The 24,963-nt window shown below is 39.3% G+C and overlaps 1 protein-coding gene across 7 annotated transcripts in view; it reads left to right on the top strand.

The window, feature by feature from the left end:
* The window catches only part of FGGY (FGGY carbohydrate kinase domain containing), a 224,775-nt gene that overhangs the window by 81,174 nt on the left and 118,638 nt on the right, over positions 1–24,963 (top strand). For 4 of the 7 annotated variants that reach the window (XM_072868154.1, XM_072868151.1, XM_072868150.1 and 1 more), the window contains 3 exons: positions 10,090–10,302; positions 12,224–12,335; positions 14,130–14,281. In XM_072868154.1, the coding sequence (XP_072724255.1) occupies positions 10,102–10,302; positions 12,224–12,335; positions 14,130–14,281 (465 nt within the window). In that variant the 5' untranslated portion in view covers positions 10,090–10,101. Of the gene's footprint in view, positions 1–5,079; positions 5,098–6,364; positions 6,386–9,141; positions 9,196–10,089; positions 10,303–12,223; positions 12,336–14,129; positions 14,282–24,963 lie in introns of those variants that run through there. The other 3 variants (XM_072868156.1, XM_072868155.1, XM_072868153.1) reach the window with 3 other exon arrangements.

Genomic DNA, 24,963 nt, shown 5'->3' with positions numbered 1-24,963 from the left:
AGAGCCTGATGTGAAAAATTGACAGTAGTGGCATGGCCTTGGTAGAAATGTGTTTCTGAGTTTCATTTTCAAAGGGAAATCTCTGAGCAGTGTTGTCTGTTTTTCTGGCTCTTGTTAATACCTTCTGGTTGGTGTCTTGAGTTGCCTTCAGTTTCCCCTCTGCATGTCCACATGTGAAAGGGAAAGTACTCAGGCCATTCATAAAGTTTGAAAATTTGTGACCTTCAGCTGTTTGAGGCAAGCAAGCTTACAAGCTCTTGGCCTCTGAGATGTTTTGAGCAAGTCATTGAAGGGAACTTACAGAGAGGTGTTGGCCTGATACCCTTTCAGGCTTGTCTTTGTGGGAGTTTGAAATTGAGACTGATAGGCTCATTACACAGGCAGATTTTGCATTGATAAAAACAAAACAAACAAACAAAACCCCCAGCTGTGTATGCAGGGAGAAGGAAGAGAACTCACTGGGTTCAGATGAACAGATGTGATTCTTCTTTCACTGTAAAAAAGAAGGGGATGTAAGCATGTTACACATGTACGGCCTATCTAGATATCTGATTTTTGTGCAGAATTTGTGTTTCTTTTAACCTAAGCTAATGTGCAACCCCACTTCCTCTTAAGTAGTTGTGACAGGAACTTCAGGGCTAGTGTTTTTGGAATTGCAGCCTAAATAAATGTTTAATTTTAAAATGACAGATTACTTAGGGCTGTCATTCTTCTCATGCTCTTACTATGCAAGAGTGAACAAATACTGTATAGTAAACTCTGGATTTGACTTACAGACACATGTTTGCTTCTGGGCTGAGCATCTTGAAAGAAGTGGTTTACAGCATGCCTTTAAAAATTGATTTCACTGTTGCATCTACTACTGGCCGAAGTGTTCCAGTATCTGCCAGGAGTAATTATAGACAGTTGGTTCAGATGTTGCTTAAATGTGTAAGCCTTGATGGGAAATGCAGTGGATTTCAGCCAGAATGCTAATTTTGATGGTTTGTCATTTCATAAAACAGTGAACTCAGAACAAATTATTTTTATACTGATCTACTGATACGTAATCACACAGCTAGTGCCAAATTCAACCTTGAGGTACCACAGGAATCGACAGATATGATTAAATTTAGAGTATCAGCACTAACCTAAAGGTGGCTAATATGGTATCCACAGTAGCATAATGGCTTTATTTACCCAGGATTCCAGGTGAGCGTGTGTACCCTGCACTGAAGCTCATGGTGCCGAGGCTGGTTTGCTCCAGGAATGCAGTTTAAAGCTAGTGTGCGTATGGTTACATGAACTGCAGTTGTGCCTTTTGAATTGCATTCTGCTCCAAGTTACATTTATAGTTTAAAGAGATATTTTGCAAATTAACATTATTGTGCTAGGGAAGTGCTTACTGTATGCTTCTTTTTTGTGTGTATTTATTTTATTTGTTTCTCCATTTCTGTTATAGCATAGAGGAGAATGAAAAAATACAAAAGTCACAGTACAGGAATCTGCCTCTCTTTACAGGCAGTGAACAGAGATTGTGCTTTCTGTCCAGCATGGGGTAGGTTAAAGTGATAGAGATCTAGGAATAAGAAAGGTCTTCCTTAGTATTAGATTAATAAGCTGATGGATCCAACCACTTGGATCCATCAGTCATTTTGGAGCCTGTTACCTCCTTTCAACTAGTCACGAAGCTGTTACAGCTAGAATTTATGTAATAATCAGATGGCTTTTTTTTTTTCCCCTCACAGTCAATGTAAACAAGATAGTGTCTTCTTTCAGAGCTTCAAGCATTCTGCAGTGTCATTTGGGACATGTCTGTCTGCCAGATCATTAGCACAGCCTTTAGGGGATGCATGCAGCTGCAGTGTCAGAGGAGGGAATGTAGCTAAATAGGTTGGTGTGCGTGAATTGTATTGATTTCCGTTTTCAGGGTGAGGAGAAGAAAGGGTGCTGCTATATACCCTCTTAACTCCTTAGGTTTTCCTGCGTGAGAATTGTGTCTTGGCATAAACTGATCACCATTTCCTCTGTTTAACAAATTGTAGGTTATGGCAAGCATTCAAAATCCCGCAGACGTGTGAGTGCACCTGTGATGTTCACAAGTGTCAAGAGTTTAATCCTGAACTACTAATATGGCTGGGAGTTTTGCCACTGACTTTAATGGATGCAGGATCAGACCCTGCTTTTGAAGTGATGGCCCAGTCCAAGCAAGGCCAAGAGAGCCCCGGAGGGAATCGGAGCTGTTGGGTTTCCCCAGTTGCATGTGTCTTCTCTCCTCACCTCATTTTGTGTGTTCTTGTGGCTCTTTGCTCAGCCTTCCTTTTTCCTGCGAGCTCCTCTGTGCAGCTGTTTCCTGCTGTTCCTGGTGTTAGACAAGCAGTGAAGCAGAGAGAGAGCTGAACTTGTTTCTTTTGTGTGGCATAGTTACACACTGGGGAACAAATGGGGCAGCCCAGTTTACCACTGTCACGTTGACAATCTTACAGTGATATTGCTGCTCTGCCTTTGGTCTCACAGTCTCTGCCTGGGCAGCCTGGCTGCTTTGCAAGGCATGCTGCGGCATTGGTCTCATGCCTGTTGCAGTGCAGAGCCTATCAGGGCATGCAACAACCGCGTGGGTGCCTTGATCTTCCTTCCAAAAAAACCCAGGGTGAGCAGTAGCCTTAAGTATTCTCCGAGCATATAGTTCGGAGGAGCTCTCAGATTCCTCTGTTTAGACACAATTTGAGGGCCAGTGTTTTGGGAACTGCCTGAAGTTTGAAATCCCTGGCCTTCCATAGCAGGACCGCTCTGTTCCCGTCAGTTGACACCAACGTGTTGTTTTTCTACTGTGAGCATCTCCGAGCAGTATCTCTACTTGGCCAAAGTGGTCTTGGGATTGTTCCTTGCTGCTTATTGGTACTTACTACTGCACTGTATTATGGCACTCATTATTGCCACATCTCTGAACAGAAAGAGAGCAGAAAAACGCCTTTTGACTTACCTGATCATGTTAAGAGTGTGAGTTCAGCTCCTCACCCATGGTCTGTAGATAGCTGCAGTGAGCCTTCTGGGAATGATTCAGAATGCAATGTAATTGTGACTGCATGGAGAAGGTAAATACAGAGCAGTTGCTTAATGTCTCCTCTAGCTCAGGAACTCAGGCGCATCAAACAAAACTAGCAGGTGGCACGCTCAGAACAAATGAAAGGACTTTTTCTTGCGTTGTTTACACAGAACTTTATAACTCATTACCACAGGAGTTTGCAGTTGCAAAAGTTTCCCTGGCTTCAAAAAGAGCAAACAAACACGGAGAGGAAAAAGCCTTCAAGGTCTGCTAATCCTAAAGATAAAATTTCTGGCTCAGGAAGTGCCTCTACTATAGATAGCAGGAGGAAGAAGGTGTCCTGTGGAAGTATCGCTGGATGAAAAGGGCAGGCATATGCTTTTCTTATGGCTTCTGCTGTTTGTGGCAGGATACTGTACTAACTGGACCTTTCATCTGACCCAGTGCAGCCGTGCTCTTCCCTTTAATGAGGGTCCAGAATGCTGTTGCCCTTATTTGATCAACGGTACTATGGGCTGTATCTGCCAGTGTGAGTTCAAGAGAGGTACTGAAAGGCGAGCATCATTTTTCTGTTTTAGTACAAATCTCTTCTAGAGCAGATTATAAAGAAAAACAACTCTGTTGTACATTTAAGAGCTTGATATTTGTTGACACTGGTCATGCTGACATCTTTCTGCTGTTCATGAGTGAGATATCTATGTAGGCAGAAGAAGCTGAAAATAAATAAATTTTAGATCTCATTTCTTAGAATGATTTACTTAGTCGTTTTCATTTCTCTGCTAATTAGTAACACGAGGATAAACCGGGATATATCTTGCTTTCTATCAGAGCAGGTGGAAGTAGTTTGGCCTGAAAGTATTTAAAATACAAAAGATAGAATTAAAGGGCAGAAGGCAGTGATGAAGTAATGGCTTTGTCTTGGACACTGAGAAAGGGGAAAAAAAAAAAAGAGATGGAGACATTCCAGAAGATTAGTACATAGTGAATTATTTATAGAGAGAAAAGGAGATACTAGAAAGTCGTAGAATATTTTCAGTCCTGTGGTGGGATTTATTGAGACTATGTTACAATGTTGGGGAGGGTAATTATGAAGGTTTTGGTGGAACAATCTAGATATTATGGGACTGGGAGCTGGGCTCTGATTCTACTACTAAAATGAGGTCTCTTCCACTATTTGCAGCTGCTTTTCTTTGTTCTAAGATGTGCAAAAGCTCCACAGAATTTACCAGAGAATAGATGAAATTGTGTAGAAGTGTTTGGTTTTTAGTGAAGGAGCATACTTTCTCCAGTTAGGTTTTTATTTATTCCAGTTTTGTTATTGTTAACACAGTCCTCACATTCCAAAGACTGAGAGATCTCCTGCATGTACGTGTTTCTGTTTTGGGAAGGGAAAAGGAGAGATGAGGTGTGCTTTTGTTCTTTGTTTTTGTTTTGTTTGCTGTTGGGTAGCTGAAAAATAAATGCTTGTTGATAGTTATACCATAGTCCCTTGGGCATTTAAGGGTATTATTCTATATTAGTACTGCCCTACCACGCAGCGTTAGGATTCCCCATCTGCTCCCACTCTCCCACACAGACATGTGCCGCCTTTGTCTCTTCACATCCAAACAGGAATTAAAGATCCTGGAAGAGGAAAGGGAGTTCACTGTCTTCAAGAAGGGATTGCCACTCTACCACCACCAGTTTTGTTAGTTTACTGTAACCCTAGAAAGCCAACGAAGTGCTGAATTTCCATTGTAATGTCAAAAATGCTTCTTTCATTTTCTCTCCTTTCTACAATTGAAAAGCAGCTTTTATTTAACATATTTAGATCTTTTCACACTAGGATTATGAAGCCTAATTTGAGCCTGTTAATCTTTTTCTCGGTAATCCATAGAAAAGCACAGCTGCACTACTGGAAACGTACTGTTTATCCATGATCTCTGGGTCTGGGCAGCCTGCAGCGTTCCAAAGATCAAAGTTTAAAACAGACGTGCCAGTCCTTCATAACTCCTTGTATTTAAGCACACTATACCACAAAATCTATACTTGCCGCTGATAAATACTTCTGCTGAGCTTCAGCCTGCGTGTATGTGAGTGTGCAGCCTTCCAGTACTGTAGCTTTAACAGAAAGGTACGTCCTGGCAATTTGATAACCATGAAGTAAGGTAGGACAAACTGAGTTTAGTAGTTAGTTGTAATGAAACAGTCATCTGGTTACTTAGTCATTCCTTTTAAATTAAAGTAAACAATGTTAAGGATTTTCTTTTTTTAAAGAAATATTTTTGCAAATGACGGTTTCACCCCTCTTTTTTTTCATTGCCTATGTGGGAAAACTAGCACATTTGTTTAAGGATAAACTGGGAAGTCTGTGGTTTCCAGCACGCACATTTTGAATAATATTTATACAGACTATTATTTAATGGGCCATATAAATATTTATCGTATGCTGCAGCCCTTTGATCATAAACGCTTGTTTGAAAAGCCATTCTGTCCCTGCTGTGATTTGCAAAGAAAGAGGCCATTGCTCTTTTAGTGCTTGGAGGGAATTTTGGCTTCTTGTCCTATCTTAGCAGTTGTAGTATGGACTAACACGGTCAAGCTGGACATGTCTTTTAAAAAGTATTTTTTTTCCTCTCTCCCTCTCTTTCTGTTTTCAAATTCAAATAATAAGTTGTAAATATGAGGCCCTAATTCTGCCATGGACAGACAAAGCTGTACTGAAGTTTTGGGGCCATTTTTTCTCGGCTGCAAGAAGCCAGGCTTCCTGAGTTAGATACTTCAGGGGTATAAAAGGTAATGGTGGTATCACCACTGCTTTCCACGACTTGGGAAGTCCATAAACATGCATCATCCATGCATCAAATATTTTGGTGTCTTGTTAGGAATATTGCATTCAAGGAACTGACCTGTCTGACTGGACCTCCAGGGGGTTTTTATTTCAACCGTTTTTCTGGTTCGCTTTTTTTCTCATGATTGTTTTGACCACAGAAGCTGTATGCTAAGAATCCAGTAGATACAAAATCCAAAACAAAGTTTTAATTGCACAGCAAAATTTTATTTGCACATGGCAATGAATGTTGGTGTCCGGATTCCAAAGCAGGAAGTTTGTGCTGGGACCTTCCTCTACCTCTGAACTCCGTTAAAGAGTTTCTTAATTTCTGATTTGGAGACTCCTCTTGTACCAAAGGAATCTTTTGTAAACAAACCTGAATGACAGCATTCCTCTTTAAATTCTTGATAAAGTACTTTGGCTAAATATTTTCCACCAACCTCACTGCTGAGTTCTTAGGTTCTCACGAAATACCTTTAGGCAGAGTCCCTAGTTGGTGACACTTATGACCTAGAGATGACAGTGCTTTTTGTGGATCCGGCTGACAAGTAGGTAGCATACCAAGTGATTGGTATTCCAGAAAAACCCTTGGCATCAAATGATGTTTTTGCAAGCAGATCAGATCCTATTGCAGAGACGCTATACTTTGAACAGCCTCGGTAACTTAGTGCATGCTGTGCTTGAAAAAAGGATTAATATTTACTTCTAGCCTTTTTTTGTAAGATATTGAAGTATTGCTTTGTAAAGCTAGGTGAGCTTTACTCAGAGAAAGACTAGTTTAAATAGGTCTGTGGTTCTTGTTTTTGGACTCTGTCACTTAACTCTTTCTTGCTAGTTGTCTGCAGATACACAGAAATAAAAGAGTGGATATGCAGAGACTGATATGTACTGCTTGAGCATATAAACAAACTGCTTCTTGCGCAGTCACTCACACATGCGCATCCTGGTTGCTTAGTAAGGAAAAAAGGAAAGTAAACATTACATGGGCTGATGGGGTTCCAGGTTTCAAATGTTTGTGGGAAGAATCCAATGCAAAGCTATAATTTTAAGTGCTGAGTAGGAGGTACTATGAGCTTAATTCTCTAACATCTGTTAAGCTTGTTCTCTAAGTAGCAAAAACACATTAATGAGCTAAAATCAAGGCTGCCATACAGGGAAGAGAAATAAAAATTTAGAGCAATATTGTGTGTGTGAGAAGGAGGCAGGATGTAAAATACGCCTTTTGTTATTTGTATTTTGTGAAAAGCAAGTAAGAAAGATTTGCCTACGTTTAAAAAAAAAATAAATCTGCTTTGCAGCTTGTGGTTTATTCTCCTCTTTTTATGAGTCAGCAGCTAAAGGCAGTGCCGAAATAGGGAAAAACAGGGAAATTCGTGAGATGATAGTATCAGGAACAGTCTTACGCAATTTCTTTATAGTAAAATTTCTTGCAAGCAGCTAGCAGCATCTGCAGCCAGCCTTTTAAGCTTTAAAGAGATGGAGTGCCAAATTAAAAAGTGAACATCATTTGTTGAAAAGAATGTCTTAAAACTGCTTTTACAGCCAAGGGCTAAGAGGAAGATGCAGAGTGCTGTGAGTATCCCCAGCTGACAGACGCAGTATTAATCAGTAATATCAGGAGAATTGTCCTCTCTGTGACAGAGGCATTAGCTTTTGTTAGTCTGACCAGGTCATAGAGCCAGGGCCAAGAAAATAAAGCGAGCTTTCTTGCCAATATTCCTAGGTGTTAGACTCATGGCACACCATTATTTTTAGCTGATTGCTCATCGCTTGAACAGATGACCTTGCTTAACAAGATTAGTGTATATTGCACCTAATCTACTGGGCAGAATCAGAATGCTGAAAGAGAGTAGCTAGTATTTCCATCAGTACCACAATATGCTCTATAGCTTTGAGTTTTTTCTACTTTCTGATATTGTTAGAAGCTAATGATCTGTACAACTTCCTCTAATGACCCTGCCATGGTGCATGCAGAATGTGGTGTGGTCACTGCTTTGGTTTGTACCGGGCTGCTTAGGCGCTTTAGTGATGGACAGAACTCCATCATGCAAATACTGTCCAAACGAAGAACAAAAAAAAACGGTCCCTGGCCCCCAGCAGTGGTAGTCTAAGCATGAAATGACAGATTCAGGTAGTAGAAAAATGATCGTATGGGGCAGGTTGTGATAACAGATCTCCACAGACTAACCACATTTCCATGAACCATTTAAGGGGTAGGATGAGGGAAAGCTGGGTAGTTTTCTTTAGCCAAGGCATTGGTTTATGCTGTTTTAAGTGCAAATGAAACTTTGTCCTAACTCAGCTGTTACACACTGCTTAATTATTATCTGGGGTGATGCTTGGAGTTTTCTGAGATAGGGGACTGACTTTTTTCCCCCCTTTTTTCCTTCTTTATTTTGCCTGCTACCACTAAACCTCAGTGATAACAGATTTGTAATAGCCATCAACAGCAGTAGTTACAAGCCAACCATAGATGTGAGCAGCCACTTATATTGTGCCAACACTATGTTCAAACTGCCACCCAAGGATGGATCTTGACCTGTACTCAAGATATTTCATGGAGAAAATAAAGTCTTGGTTTTCTGTCTTGTAGAAATAAAACAAGCAAAAATCATTGCTTCCAAAATTGAGTACAATTTGCATGGCTATATGATCAGCTGTTACTGTCTGAAGGTAGAAATAGAACTTTCACTGTTTTCTGTTCCACTGCTTTTTCTATCAGGCTTTTGGTGTACTTTGCCACTAAACTCTAGTTATTTAAAAAAAAAAAAAAAAAAGTAATTTGAAATGTGAACTGTTTTACTAAGCAGTACTTTCCAAATCTTCCCCCCTTTGCCCATGTCTCTCCCTCTAAACAATCCACCTTCCATACACAGAAGTAATCCAGGTCACTTCTTTGGGAGAGATGGGCTGTTTTTAAGTAGAGCCATTTTGGTGCTCAGTAAATGCTGTGTATTCATCAAATTATAATTGATCCATTCATTTTCTGGAAGTCAGAAACTACGCATTAGCTGAGATTTGTGTGTTTTAGAGGCTTATGAGGAGATTCATACAAGCAGAAAACTCGTACTCATCTAACATTTTAAATACTTTGTATCAGCTCTTACTTAGCATTCTCCCAGCTTGATTAAAAAGTAAATGTTAACTATTAATTAAGGACAAACTGTGAGAAAGTACAGTGCCTTTGTCACTGTATTAAATGTCAAATAGTTAAACGTAATATAGTGAAGTAAGCAACTCATTGTGAATAATTAAATCAATTAACTTAATCTCACTTTGTTCTTGTAGATTGTCAGAGAGTAGGCAGAGATTTCCTGGGATGCTCTCATAATTCAACGTATTATCAGCAAATTATTTTGTGAGTCTTTAAAATTGTGTGGATTGATGGTGGATAGCTCTTAAAAACCTAACCAGTTTGTTTTTCAGGTATTGTTTTTTTCTTTGCAGGGCTCAAAATTGGTTAATATGTGCCAGATTGTCACTTAGTTATTTTAATTATCAGCATCACACCACTTTTTTTGGGAGGGGAAACAGTTTTCAGATTCTGCAGAAATTCAGCCTGACTCACTGTCTCATTCAGCAGTAATATGCCACTTGTTAGCTGGTTGGCTCTATGGGAGGCAGCAGCTTGGCTCCTCGTTCCTCTTCAGTTCAAGGTTCAGTGGAACCAAACACACCACCTCTTTCACTGCTTCAGCAGTATGATTTGTTTGCATGGAGGCAATGACATATCTGTGGTGGTACTTGCTGCCTTGTCCAGAGGTGAATCCAACTTAACAGTCATCAGCAGCTTCACCATCTGCCAGAATTCAGGAAAACCCCGGAGTCTCTGGATTGAAATTTGCCTTCTGTGTAAAGCACCAGCTCCTGACTGCCACTGACTTTCCTTCCCTTCCTATCTCCTTCCCTCTTTTTCCCTTTATGTAGGCATGATACCATATGACCACAGCTCAATTCCTTGACTGTATGAGTGCATGAACTTTATCATAGCATGCATATTCTTAGATGCAAATTGACAAATTGCTTTTCAGGAACTTCTGTACCATGCAACTTGTATACAAACATTTGAAGAAAGAAAGTACAAGTAGTGCAAGACTTGAAAACTCAAATTAATTAAATAATACCAAGTGAAGACTTGCTGCAAAAAAGAGTTATCGAGCAAAGTGCCTGCACAGCATCTCTCCTGTTCAGCACAGCTTTCCATCATCAGTCATTTTATCTGTTTTTAATCCCTTTTTTCCCCCCCCAACAGGTTTTATTAAAAATGCACAGTAAGAAGGAGGCTCCAGTAAAATACTATGTTGGAATTGATGTTGGGTCAGCAAGTGTTCGTGCAGCTTTGGTAGACGAGTTTGGGACAGTAGTGGCACATGCAGATCAGCCAATCCAAATTTGGGAGCCCCAACCAGGCCACTACGAGCAATCCTCTGCTGACATATGGGCTGCTTGTTGCTTGGTCACAAAGGTATGTGAAGAAAAACAAAATGAAGGAGATAAGTGTTGCAGGTAGCTCTTAAAGTTTGGAAAGTTTAAGGCCTTCCAGTCACTGGCCTTTAATAGCCAGTTCTGTGCATGCTGTATTACTGTATAACTTGTAACCATCCTTGTGCATTAAAGGCACCTTTAGGATATGGCTGATGTAGCCTCACAATGTGTAATATAGGTGAGGAGGTGAAGGCCAGACTGAAAAAAGCTTGTGCTACAACTGAAAATAGAATTAAAAGCCTTCCTGTCAGCTCAGGAGAAGGACTTCCCCCCTGCCTTCAGGATTCACATCTGTGGGTTTTGTTTCGCTGGTGTATGTTCTAGCCATGAGACAGTTCTCTGAGGAGTCGAGGTTGCTCAGAACCTAGTAATGCATGTATTTGAAGATGTGTGTTGTGCTGTACTGGAGTCACAAAGGAACATTTGTTGTGGAGAAGTTGTAATCTGGTTTGTGGATGGTGCCTAACATAATGTCTGTCACCTCTGATCCTCATTAAGATGCCTGTCCGGTATTATAAGACCAAAGTAAATTATATGCATTTGCGGATAGTATCAAGCATAAAACCAGACTGAAATAAACCTTATTATAAGGGAAAATTTGTACCCTCTGATCCAATGATCTGCCTGTACATACTGGTGGTAAAAGTAAATTAGTGGCCGTGCTTGGCAGTGCACATGTAGGCTATTTCATCCTTCTTAATAAAGCCCCAGCCTGCTCCATGTTCTAAGGTTGGCTTTTTAAATATTCATGATACGGTTGGTAATTTGCAGATGGACAGTTCACCCATTCTCTTGTTATTGATCAGCCTTTTCAAACATTAATGAGCTTGGCTCTGCAGAAATGCCCTGAGATAAAGGAGACGAGGTGAAGGGGGAAGGAAGGAAAAGAAGGGAGTGATAGGGAAGAACAGCTTGATGTTAAAGCAGAGCAAGTCTTTTATTCTGCTTATTTGAGTTTTTTCTTTGTGAATTGCTTTGTTCTTGCTCTGGACCTCTTTAAATACAATCTCTTATGTGTAAGCAATAAAATACGGTCTCTGAAACTATAGCTTTACAGACCTGGTAAGAGACTGGCACTGTAGCAAGTCTAGTGAAAGTCTTTCGTTATAGTTCTAATTAAAATAATGATATTTTTATTGTTCCTGAGAAGTGGCAGTTTATTACTGCGTTACATTTTAGGTGTCTTGCAGCCACACTTGGCACTTAATCCATGTGGGTGTTGTGGTTTTTTTTCCAGTGCTGCTGGAAGCCATGAAGTTCAGACCTTTTGGGGTGGTGATTTTTTTTGGAAAATCTTCCAAAAAGTATGCTATCCAAACTCTTGGTAGCAGAGCCTTTGAAAAGGCATGCATTGCAGAGGTATTATCACTGCTGCGGATTTTGACCAACTTTATTTTTGGGACCCTTTGCTATTGCAAGACAGAAAGCTGTGGCACAATGTTACCAAAGCAATTCTAGAAGATTGTTGCTTTTACAGGTGGGAACTGAGTGATCACTATTAACTGATGGAAACACTTGGCCCTAATCCTGTGTCCATGTTTCACATGCAGCTCAACCCCAAGCTTTTAGAAAAGAGAGAAAATTAACATTGCTAGTTTTCTGTTACCTTTATTTTCTGATATTTTTGTGCTTCCTGCTTTCATCCAGGGCTGGGGCTAGTAAGATTAGAAAGCTATTAAAGAACTTTTAATGGACCTTTGAATTGAGTTTTAAAAACCAAAGAATTTTTGGTAATTTGGTGTAGTTTTGATTAGAGATGTTAAAGAATACTGAATCTCAAAAATTTCGGAGTTTGAGCTTGCATTTCTAATTTGTAACTCATTTTCTGTACTCATTAGTTCACATGGTACATGCATATATACGGATATGTTTGTATTCATCTGCGTTTTGTATATTTGCAGAAAGTTGTCTGTGGAGTAGATGCCAGCCAGATTCGAGGAGTTGGTTTTGATGCTACATGTTCCCTTGTTGTTGTGGATAAACAGTTCCAACCTTTGGCAGTCAACTGTGAAGGTAGGACTCCAGCACAAAAATTGGTGTTACTGGATATATTTTGCCACTGACGTGAATGAACTTACAATTTCATCCAAATACCAAGTTATGGGGTTGACTCTTGGAGATAAGGATGATAGAAAATCTTTTTTACAAGAGGATTTTTTCCTGGTTTTACTACTTTAATTCTACTACAAAATTAAATTTGAGGTGAGAATTACTTACTCTTTGGCTAAATGTTTGGCATCCTAAGACCAAATTCATTCGTCTTGGCTCAGAGAGACTGCTGCTTAGAAAAATCCATGCTTATTTTTCTTTTGTGCATGTTTTCTCCTTCAGACTTTACTAATTATGACTTTCATAGTGTGTATAAATGCCCATCCTCACTGGCTAAAGGAATACTAAAAACGTAGTGTTAGTATAGTCTAACTGCTTATTCTGTCATGGAGCTGCAGGCAGGAGGTTCAGCTTGTATATTTTATTACACTGGTGTTCTGTCTTTGTCTAGGACAGTGCTAAACTTCAGAAACAGTCTGTGACCTTTTTCTAAAAATGTTAATTTTTTTAATTAGTTTTCGAGTAGATGATTCAGAAAACTCAAGAAGTCTGTGATGCACTGTTTTTTAGTGAATCCCATTTAAGATTAGGTGTGTGCTAAATCAGTAGTTACAGAGCCATAATCACAATTCTGTTGATGTTCCCTTTCTATTCTCAGAGGTATTTGTCATCTCCTCCTATCCTCAAAAAACCAGCTTTGCCCCCAAAATGTCCTTCACTAAATTTAGACGAGATTATTTATTTTTCAGTTTGAGAGTCTCTTACAATCTGTTCAATGCCTAATGATGTCTGGGGCTATTTTGGTCTATTGAGTCAAATTCAGTTCTCATTTTTGATTCTCTGATATCCCCAAGAACTTTGAGTTTACGCAGTGGTGTTGTTAAATAAAAAGACAAGAGTGCACTGAATACTGTCACGCTGGTATGGGCATGCAATGGTCTGGTTTCAGGCGGTCTCACAGTTCTAAGTTGTATTTGAATCCCTGTTAGAAATGCTGGTGTGCCTCATACTTCTGCCTTGTCTTGGAGTATGTTTTCAAGATTATGCATGAGTGGCTGTGTCATGAAGTTGAGTGTGCAGTGTACTTAGCAAGAGAGGAATCTGAAGTGTCATCTGGATTACAGTTCCACCTGTCTAGCAGGTCCTCTGTAGGTTAATTTTGATAAAATGTTCTTTGCTTCTTGTTCTCATGTGTTATGCAGACTTGCCAAATGCTTTTTCCTTCCACATCCAAAATAAAAGCATGTCAGCTAATTACCCTCCTGAAACCGTGTTTCTGAAAGGAAGTAGGGTAGTTCTTCTCATAACAATAGAAGAGGAAAGAGAACCCCTGTAACTATCTAGCTGACTAGCTTAGTTAATTTCAGTTTATAACGTAATTGCTCAGATTTTGTCACATTTTTAGTTCCTAGTCACCAAAATGCTTCTTTCTATTTTAACTAAATATGTGTACTTTGTCAAGAAGTTTGGGTTCTTTGAATGAAATGTAGTCTACAGGAGCATGGTGTTTCAAAGTTCTTGGATGCTCACAAGCCCGATTGGTTTCAGTCAGCATTCTCAGTGCTCAGCATGTCTTAAAGTTGGCTCAGAGGGCTGGAATGTTATCTTTAGATATCCACTGTGGATTATTAACGCAAATAGAATTTGAGTTTTCTATGTAGAAGTGAAAGTGTGAAGCAGCTTAGAGTCTAGTAATTTACAGTACTGAGGTGGGGTTAAACCAGACCTAAAATAATCTATTTTTTTCTTTTCCCCAAGGACAAAACTATAGGAATGTTATTATGTGGATGGATCATCGTGCAGTCAGTCAAGTTGAGCGTATCAATGCAACGCAACACAAGGTTTTGAGCTACGTAGGGGGAGTGATGTCAGTGGAAATGCAGCCACCTAAACTGCTGTGGATAAAGGAAGTGAGTACATCTAAGACTGTGGTGCGTTTTTACTAATGATCAATGCCCTTTGTTTGTTAATTTCTGAGAATGGAATTTTTAAAACAAAAGTCTACAGCCTTAGTGTTGAACCCAAAGGTGCGCAAAGTAAGGCCAGCCTTAAGTTGTGATGAAAATGTTTTGAGGTTCTTTTCTTCCTCTCAGTTATTTAGAAATATCTTTGATTTTACTGAAGTTTAGTGTTTCCTGATTGAAACAGTTAATATGTCTTTCTTATCTAATTTTAAGGTTAGATATACATACAAATTTGGTTGCAGGTAATGAATGAGTCCTTGAAGTATCCTAGGATTTAGTTATGGGGGGGTATTTCCTGCTCCAGCTACTGTAGCTGGGCATGCTTACAGAGATGTAGGTGCTACTTCTGGGATGGATTTATAGCAATTTGAGAACAGCACCATCTCAACATTGGATATCCTGGCCAGAGGTACTGCCTTTGAGGCATTGCCTCGAACAGTGAGGGGATGTGTGATGTCTTTGGCTGCTAGTAGAGAAACTGTTCAGTTAGAGCTTCAATTCAGTTCTGTTCCATCTGTAAGAAATAGACCATCTGTAGAGGGAAGGTGCTCTGTTCATAATGTGGAACTCTACCTCTGTCTCTTGTGTTACAAGAGATTTTATGTGTTACAGAATGACATATGGCCTTTTAATAATAACTGTCAGATAAAAGGAGAAATGCTTGCCACTTGAATTTTTTATAACCTCCTCCAATCTGGCTTTTACATTTGGTCTCGATGCTTGCTGTCATTTTAACAAAGCCCAAATGTAAATTACTTGCTGCCAGTTTCAAGCAGCCAAAGTCTCCTGTCCTTACAAACATGAAACATCACATGGTAACAAGGTGCAGACTGGGGAAAGTTAAAGGAATTAACTGGTAGAAGCAGGTACTGACAGATTAATGATAATACAGGATAATTAATGTTGTTTGTAGATGCTATACTGAAATATGAATATCCATCTACTAGTTCTTTCCTTCTTGAGCTATGAGTATCATATGTCAGTCATTTTATAAATAATAAAAAGTGAAGCTGTAAAAAAAACCCTTAAATGAATCCATTGTGTTTAAAACATGTTTATATTGCAAGGTCTGGAATATCAGTACCTGACTGATCAGGGAAGCACAGACTGTGGGGTCTCTGAATGTCGTCACCCAGAGATGTAAGTCTATGCTATGGCCTCAAAGCCCGCCCACATAATTGCTGTAGTATAAAGGGCTTGTTGTATTGCAGGGCTTGTTCCCTCCATGAGCAAATGGGTAGGAAACAGCATTCACCTTACCCAGCCTGTCAGCCAGTAGCAGAGATTGTGTGGCAGAAGGGCATTACAGAACAGGGCTTGTTCATATGTCCCCTTTCAGCTCCCGATGTACCATCTAAAGAGATTATTATCCTTAAGAGAGGGGTATTTTTACCTCAGTGTCTGCTTGCTGAGCTGCTCACGCGACAGTTCCTCCATCCTGAGTGGACTAGCAAAGACATCCTTTTAAACTGCTTAAGCTTACCCTGCTTAACTCGGGCACCTTAAGCAACCTTTACAGAAGCACCTCAGCTAGCTCATGAGAAGGAACAATAACATTTATTATGGAGTCGGTTGTAATCAGTTGAGATGGAGGCATGTAGTGTTAAACTTTTTAGCTTTAGAGAGGTATGTGATCGAATCTTTGCTTACTGCTTCTGTACTTGTTGCAAAGTGGGGAGGGTGAAAGGAATTGTATGAAGAGTGATGGTTTATTTTCAGTGCCAATCACAGTAATGCGCCTATGTATTACATGACTTTTAGGGCTAGCAGCGAAGGTTCACGTTAGCCTCTGACAGCTGAAATTCAGCCTCATGTATTGCAAGCGTTCTCACTTTTTGCCAAGGAAGGCAAATTTTACAATAACTTTGAATGTCAGGTTCTCCAAATGAGAGCTAAAACACCGGTTTGCATATATGTTGTTATTCAGTGGAGTGTCTTCAAGTCGTCTACAAATAATAAATTACTTAAGTCTCTTCAGAATCTTTGTTACTAATATTTTATAGATGAATAAACTATGACAGAGGTATTAAAGGCATGGTCAGCAAAACTACTTACAAAATGTTTCCTTCATGTCTTTTGAGTTGTATCATCTTTCTTTTCTGTGTTTAGTGTATTTCCCTCCTGCTAATACTGCACAGTTCCCAAAGGTGCAGTAGAGTTAGATTTTAATCCAGCTCATACACCACAAGGAAAAAACATTCTATTTTGTTTGCAAGATTATTTCTTAAGCTAGTGATAATGCACATGCTGGCAAAAAGGAAGTTTGGTTTTCACATCCCTTGGGAGAGTCACAAGATTAGCAGGAAGAAAGAAACATTTTATTTTTATTTTAGCCTTTTCAACTGAGAATATCTGAAGGCTTGGCAAAGTTGAAACTAGAATTCCCATTGTGCATCTATTCAATTGTGACAACTGGTTTTCAGAAAATAACTGCACTGTACCTGGTTTGTGCAGGCCACCCGCTGAGTCGTTTGACTAGATGGGAACTTCATCAGCATAAACTTAGACTCTTTTTAAAAACGTGGCCCTCGGTGTTGCTGAGGAGAGGGCCAAAATGGGATCGTTATGAGCACTGAACGTTAGGGGTGAGATGTGTTGGCAGAACTGCCTGGGGAAGTTTACATAGCGTCTGTCCACAGTGTGTGCCTGGCTGTGATCATGGCCTTTGGTCTCTCCAGCTTTCCTGACTGCTAAATGTCACCAAATATGCTACCAGCAAGATTTCTTTGAAGTATCGTGGATCTGAATAGTTTATTTGTCCTACTTAAATCCTCACCTCTGCTTATGTTTTCTATATCATATGGGAAATAACCTTTCCTACCAAGCTACTGCTTGCTCCAGTGAGCAGTGCAGTCTCAGGAGCTGCTTTAAAATAAGATCCCTCTCAAAGCATCCCAAAAGTCTATTGCTATATTGTATAATGCTCTCCCAGAATTTTCTCCCAACCTCTGCAAATATGTACAGTTGGTTCAGGTTTTTTCTGAAAACACTTCCAGTATTTCTAGAACTATTTCCAGCCATCTGACTGCAACTGGTGCAGCCTGCTGCTTGATGCAAGAACCGTATTGGGTCAGACCACAAATCCGTTTGACTCAGTATTTGTCTGATTAGTCGTGAGTGTTTTGCTCTATGAATTTAGCTAATCTTTTCTGAACCCACATGCACTTTTTGCACCTACTATGTCCTGTGGTAGAGTTCCACCGTTTAACTGTACTTTGTGTGAACAGGTATCTTTTTTTCTGAAACAAGCTCCTAACATTTCATTTGCCTTTTAGTTCTTGAAATGTATGAGACAGTGAACTACATCATTCCCCAGTCAACATCTCCGTGCCATGGACCGTAGTGATGTTTTTGTTCCGTTCCTTCTTTATTCCTTTCTTAATATTCCTCCCTGATGTTGAATACCTGACAGTATTCCAGAAACTTAAGGCAAACAATGGATTGGGCACATTCTTCTATGACTGGCCCTAATCAAAACTGGCTAAACCAAGGTGTATCCAGAAGCTACTCTGGGCCTTTGTCCCTTTGGTAGGCATCACGTTTCTGGAAGCTTTTTGATTAGAAAGGTTGACGTGGCTGCAACACATACAACACATAGATGTTTTCAAAACAAAACAAAACAAAAACCACAGCCATACACTTTTACAGTCATGCTCCAGGTCAGTGGGTACAACCTGATATATGAAGATTCACTGGAGACTTTTGCCTTGAATTCCCTGGAACTTTTTTTTTGAACTCTCTAGGAATTTAATATTTCTGCTATTAAATGCTTTTACTATTTTCCCCCTGTACATCTTTGCCTGGGATTGGTGCTGTGCATGTTCCATATCTGTTTGCATTGATCAACGTTTTGCAGAGAGGGTGCAGTGAGGAAAATAACTGTTTTATGTCTGAAGTTATGATAAAATAACCTGGAACTAATAATTAAGAACAACTTATAGACCCATTGATGTAACCAGCAGAATTAATTTTCGTATCACTGGGAAAACGTTTGATAATTTCCTTTTAATCGAACCTCATGTATTTGTAACAGTAAACAGCAAGTAATTGAAAGAACCTTAAAATGAATCCTAATGAAATATGTTCCTTTCAGTGGGTCCTTAGTTCTCTGGAACTCTTAACGTTGTTTTCTTGAGCTTCAAAGTTTATTTAGGCTGGCATAAATATAAATGTTTCTTTTTGAGTTTATTGCCTAACTGATAAATATTCAAGATATTCCCTTGAATTTTCCATGTTCCATATTCGTGGAGTCAGTCACATGAAACTGCCGTCTTGCTAATACAAGATAAATTGCACAAATGTGACTGTAAACTAAAAAAGTTTGTTAGAAGTAATTTAGGAGACTAGTGATTTAGGAGACTAACTAGATGCACTTCTGGAAATAAGTTATTTAAGGTATTGATACTAAATGACCCTTTGGACTGTTATTATACCTGTAGGTTAATTGTGTGTACATTGTCATCGAAACCTCCCTCTCTCTTTCCATGACGCTAACCTGACGGTGGAAGGCCACATTAGGAGATCCTGCCTTCTCACTATTTGCCCTGGGCTCTCCTAACTCCATAGTATCTGAAAACTTGACATCTGTGAGGAGGGGTCTGACAATTCAGCAGTATTGCGAAGTGTTGAGTGATTAGGCTGTCCCTCAAAGAAAGGAGCTGAATTTCTATTACTTGAAGAATTTTCATCTAAGCAATTAAAAGTATTACTAAAGAATATGACTTTGCAAATTTACTCTGAATTAGTTGGAAGTAATGAAGAGGGAGGAGAAGGGGGAGAGGGCTAAGGTGACCTAACTGTGCTTTTCCATTCCCATCATCATCTTGTTATTAGAATTCAAGTTGAAGATGACCTCACTGACTGTGAGGAATGAGCTGACATCATTATACGGGAAGTAGATGCTGGTCCTTATCTCTTGTGGCTTTCCTGTTACACTTCACTTGTATTTATTTGCAGAGGGATGTTGCAGTTTTTCTTCCAAGTCAAAAGTTACCCTCATCTGCTTCTTTCTGACTTTCTTTTCCAGATAATGCTTTCTCTTGAAGATTTCTCTTCATCTCCTTACAGTCTCACTGTACACAGAATAGAGATTCAACTAGAGCCTAGAGGCTTCAGGGCGTATTCTGTTCTTCCAGCTCTTCATCTCTATTCCATTTTGGTTTTGAATTAAGAAACTAAACTATGAAGGCCATAGAGGTCTTTTGAGATCTTTTGTTTGAATCGTATTGGCTTACATTCAGTTTAGTTTGATTGCTGCCGAATCATTTTACCCTCTAGCGCCTAGTGGTTAGTCTACATGAAATTAGTTGGGTGGTCTCGATGTTTGTAATTGCAGATAGGTGTTCATATGACAAAGCCATCATTGCGAGTGGAGTTTGCATGTCGGGGACAGCTGTTTGCAGTAAATGATCAACTGAATGCAGCTACTGTATAGCCTATGGGGCAGTCTTGTTAAAGTGTGCACATCTGTGGTCCAGTTATGAGGAGTATTGTATTTCTCTGCCTGTGTGGACCATGTGTAGTGATAAAGAGAGTCCAGTGTTAAATCTGTAATGTAAAACAAAATGAATAGATGATTTTTTTTAAAAAGCTAATTTCTGTGGATACAGACACATTTGACTTTTGAATGTGGTCAGCTGAATTAAGAATGTTAACTGTAGATTAAGTTGAAATATAGAATCATTATCCTTTCACAAATATTTAGATACTAGCTGAAAGAGAATTCTGACAAAGTCTTCCTGAAGTCAGTAAGTTTGAATGTAAACTTCACTGAAAAGGAAAGTAGTCCCTGGCTACTGGGTCTTTCAAAATAACCAATTAAATTCACTCCTCTTGCTGTTATTTCCTCAGATTTCTTCATTGTTTAGAATTATCTTGCAAAACATTATTGCAATGGTTCTTTACTTCTGTAGATGCAGGTACATTTTTTGCTGCTTTGCTAAGCAGGTTGGGCTGTTTTGTTGACTTTGGCTAAAGAAATTGCATGTTCACTGACTGAATGAAAGTGTAGATAGCTCTGGTGGGTAGATGTGTGCATATGATCTGAAAATGTTGGTACATACTCCTTCACTTGGAAATTATTTTGCTGCAAATGTTTGTCAGTACAACGTGACTATATGGGTGTTTATGCTGTGGCAAACCAACACCACAGCAGTGAGAGCATAGCTTAAACAGACCAATGTAAAAACTGCAGTGAAGCTTTGTCCAGCTGTAGAATTAGCCTGTTAGTGTGTTTTTCCCAGAGGTAGCAGAAGAAAAAATCTTGCTTACTAATTTCTGGCTGGAAATTTTATTGTGGCTTGTGCCAAAATGAAAGGATGCTTGTTATGTTTTCCTCATAGTAATGACATTACAAATCAGCTATTTCTAAAAAATACTAGTCCCATTAAATCAGAGGTGCTGTAGCATATTCTAAATGGGCGGGGGATGCTGGACTGGGAGCAGGTATTTGCTTGGTAACTGTCTCCAAATGAAATGCAGTCTTCCTACAGTGTGCTTTCACAACTCTGTTTTTAATGTGGTGCATAAGTGCAAGGAAGAGCATCCCTTTAGCAAAAAAATCGCTTCACAGAGTGAATGGCTAGCATATCATTCCTTTGCAATTAATAACTAAAATCAATAGTTTTTGAGTAATCTGGCACAGTGGTCAGTGATCTTTCTGTGTGTTACTGTTCACATCTTCAGTTACAGCTGCCTTTTTATGCATCATTGTTCTTCTTTCTGTACACCCGTGACTTGCAGCGACCAATGGGATAATTTGCAGAAACAATTAAAACATCTCTTGCCCTGGCTACGGAGGGAAGAAGAATAGCGGATGTACTGGCATTAGCTTGGCAGCAACTTCTTTGTTGATGCATATTTCTTCCCTTGCTTGCTGCCTTTGCCGCTGGCTTTTTGTTTAGCTGAATGTGACTGGTAAGATTTTGCCATTAAAATAAATAATCAACTCCATGTTAAATGAGAGTGAGTCCAAGGTACTGGGTTCAGAACTGAACTCTTGATTAGAATTGTTTATAAATGCTTTAACAGCTCTGTTATCAAAATCCATACATAGTGCAGGCATGTGTGCGTAAGTTGTACTTTGGACTGTTGAGTTTGGCTTTTAGTTGCAGTTGCTAATCAAGCAGAAGTACTTTAAATGGTAACTAAAAAGATTAACAGCTGGGAGGTTTGAAGCACCTACACTTCTAAGTATGTCCTACTCAGTCTGTCTCCCAGCCGTATCTCTCCACTCCATTGCAGTGTGACAAGGCTTACAACATGCACACAGATTGTCCTTCTTGCCTTGTTACAGCTTCTGCCAACTCCACCTTTAATGTGCCTGGTCTGTCCCTCTGTAGCCATTTCTGACCTGGACTCTGATGCTCTCCTGACTTGCAGTGCTATGCTCAGTGTGCCTCAGGGATTTGAAAATACCTGCAAGTGTCGAAGACGGTGTCTTGGTGGTGGAGACGGTGTGTTGCAGCAAGGCAGTTTTCTCCACCTTCAGCAGTAGCCTTACCCTAAGAGGTTACTTTCCAAGCCCCCCTTCTCCCCCCGCCCCTAGTTCCAGCCTCAAGATGAATCTGATAATTCAGTTAGTTAATGTTTTACCAGTTAATTAGAGTGCAACTGGTAGTTGCAGAATTGGTAAGTTTGCAGCCTTGGCTCTGGCAAGGATAGGATTTCTGCTCAGAGCCTATCTTGGGTATCTCAGAATAGCTCTATCTCATGACTTGGCATCCGATCTGAAGTATGAGAGATCCAAGTTCTAAGTTCTTGCTTTGTCTGAATTGGAGTAGGGCATGGGACATGAGTTTCTTATATGCCCATGAGTGTGTGCATTAAGTCTTCAGTTGTTCTCTTTCTTCCTTTCACACAATGTATATTTGTTTTCTGTAATTTAGAAAGAGAGACTGATACACTACATAATCTCCCAGGCAATCTGTAATAGTAGGCTGAGATTCAAATTTGGGGTTGAATTGGGAAAAGCAGACAGTTCTTCAGTGAATGAGTCTCTTTCCTGATTTTCAGATGACTTAGATTTTGACCTGATGTGGAACTTGAATGCTCATGCCAGCTTTCTTTCTCACACTAAACGGTATAACATTTTTTCTGCTTCCATCAGTCCATCCTGGTTTTAATCTGGATTTCTAACACACCATTTGGGGATGATTTTTGAATTTGTGGGGTTTGGCTGATAAGTAGCCATGAAATACAGACTGATAACCTGTGCTAAATCAGACGACTTGCTTCTAGCCCATCTTTAGTTAATCCCATGGCCAACAGGGATCTGATACGAAGACTGTCTATAATGGCATTTAAGATAATTTGATTAATATTTAATCTATTAGCAATAGCAAAAGTCAGGACTTCTTTGGTGTTTATATACACATTTTACTTCTGGTGGAAAAAAATGCGTTTTCACAAACATTAGATGTCTGAAGATCCTTTACAAGAAATTTATATACCCAGTAAGAAGAGAAATCAAAGGTTTCCTGTACAGAAACAGACTACGTCAGCAAACCAGTAAAACATGAATGTGAAAGCTCTTTCAGCTTTCCGAAGGAGAATGTGCCTCAAGGTGTCTACAAAAAAATTGTATCGGATGCTGGAGCTCACGTGAAATTCTTCATGTGCGTGTATTTGCAGTCCAGTTAAGAAATGAACAAATACACATAACACAATACAAAATTGTGCAGTATGGCTTCATGATAATCTTTTGACTTGTCAAGGAACAAATGGGCAATGGAGGCCTTTCATGTGCTCTATATCAGTTCTCCCATCCCTCACTCTCCTGGACCCTTCTTGTCTATGAAGATTAAAAGACACTGTACTTCATAATTCTTAAACTCTTTGCCCCAGGTATTTGGGATTATCTGTAAGGATCTCAAAAAATTATTGTTTGGAGGTATAGTTCTTCAAAAAAACACAAAACAATCAGAGAGAGAGATGAAAAAGGGGGACTCCATAAGTACTCCTGGAAAACAGAAAGATTGAATTCATTTCTTTACAAGTGAATTTGAGAGTGAGTCGCAGGATATGAATACAGCATTGGGAACGTTCCCGGATCTTTTCCACAATCCTTTTAATGTGGTCACAGATTCCTGACTGTGAGTGAAAATAAATTAGAATTAGCTTCAGTGAGTGTCGAAAACATGGAGACTTTTAAATTTGTTTGGAAAAAGCATCAGGGCATGCTATGATTTTTTTTTGTCTGTACTAATTAGTGATGACAAAGCATCAAGATGGCAAAGAATGAATCATTTAGATATTCATGAAACAACTTATTTTAGTGTCACTAACATGTGGCTTTGGGAAGTTCTTGAAGTAATAGAATAAGGATCCAAGGAGTATCTTTGATGAAACAGATTTGTTTGAAGAGGACAGTTATTCTTAATCCAATTTCTTTTCTGATTAAAACTAATAGCCAAACTACTCCTGTTGTTTCTTGAAGACTGCCAGGTATGTTAACAATAATAATGGCTTATATTATCAAAATAATCAGGCTGAATGACCTTTGTACTAAACTATGGAGCACCTTTGCGTTTGCATATAAAGTGAAATTTGATGTGAGTAGCAGCCACATATGTCTAGGAGGTAAGCTAAACCCGAGTTATTAGGAACAGGCATCCAAAGTTTGTGCATTGTATGTTAAAAAGTTGTAATCGGAGCATGTCTTTTTTGAACTCATTAAGAACCCAGTAAATTTTAGAAGCTTTTGAAGGATTAAATTCAAAGAAGACATATTTTTTTTCATGATCCAAAATGAAACAAAATTTTGCTTTTTTTGTACTTACCCAGTTGCATCTTAGTTTCTGGAATTCATAGATTCCATTTCAGTAACTTTCTGGACTTGTAAGATTGTTTGAAATCACATAGTATCTAAAGTAAGTTATAGAGCCAAATAGTATTTCCTAAAATGGAATTATCTTTTCTTTTAATTCAGCATGTACATTCTTGATACTGCATGTAATTAATTTTTGCTCCAGAAAACTGATGGCAGCTTTTAAAATGCAGGTAATTTAAACTGTCATGTTAGTTATTGACAATTTACTGAATAATTTGGAAAAAAAGCTTTGAAAAGAAAAGCATGATAACAAAACTACTAGACCCTTTGCTAAAATACTTGGGCCTCCTGCTCAACTGTGTACCACAGGTTCTTACAGGGGTTTTTTGGGGGGAGGGGAGAGGACTTGGAGTTGCTGTTGACAAAGCTTATGCTATTGAGACTCTCTTAGTGTTTAATACTTTTACTTCTCTAAAAAATCCTCTGCTTCTGGAATCTTGTACAAGAGTCTTGGCCTGGACTTATGGAGAGTAGATGAAAAAGGTGGGACCTGAAAGCTAAAAGACAAGGCGGCAAATAAATTGTCCCTCAAATTTCTTGTGTAGAGATGAAGACCCACATAGTTTCCTATGTCATGCACTTCTGATATATCTCTCCAGCTCTGCCTTAGCCTGCTAGATGCAACTGTTGACCTAACTTGTGCTCTTGCTGAAGCTGTGTCATCTAGCAGGGCTCCACGCCCAAAATAGCCCAGCTAGGATTTGTGTTTCTCATACAACAGATGCTCTTAAGTGAGATTGCTCTTAAGCAATCGTCTCTTTCTGTGGAAGTCTGATTTGCGAACCTTGTGACTTTTGTT

Source organism: Ciconia boyciana, chromosome 7 (assembly GCF_034638445.1).
Source record: "Ciconia boyciana chromosome 7, ASM3463844v1, whole genome shotgun sequence".
Lineage (NCBI taxonomy): Eukaryota > Metazoa > Chordata > Aves > Ciconiiformes > Ciconiidae > Ciconia > Ciconia boyciana.
Note: the sequence above shows the minus strand (reverse complement) of the source record. Positions and strands in the feature narration are given on the sequence as shown.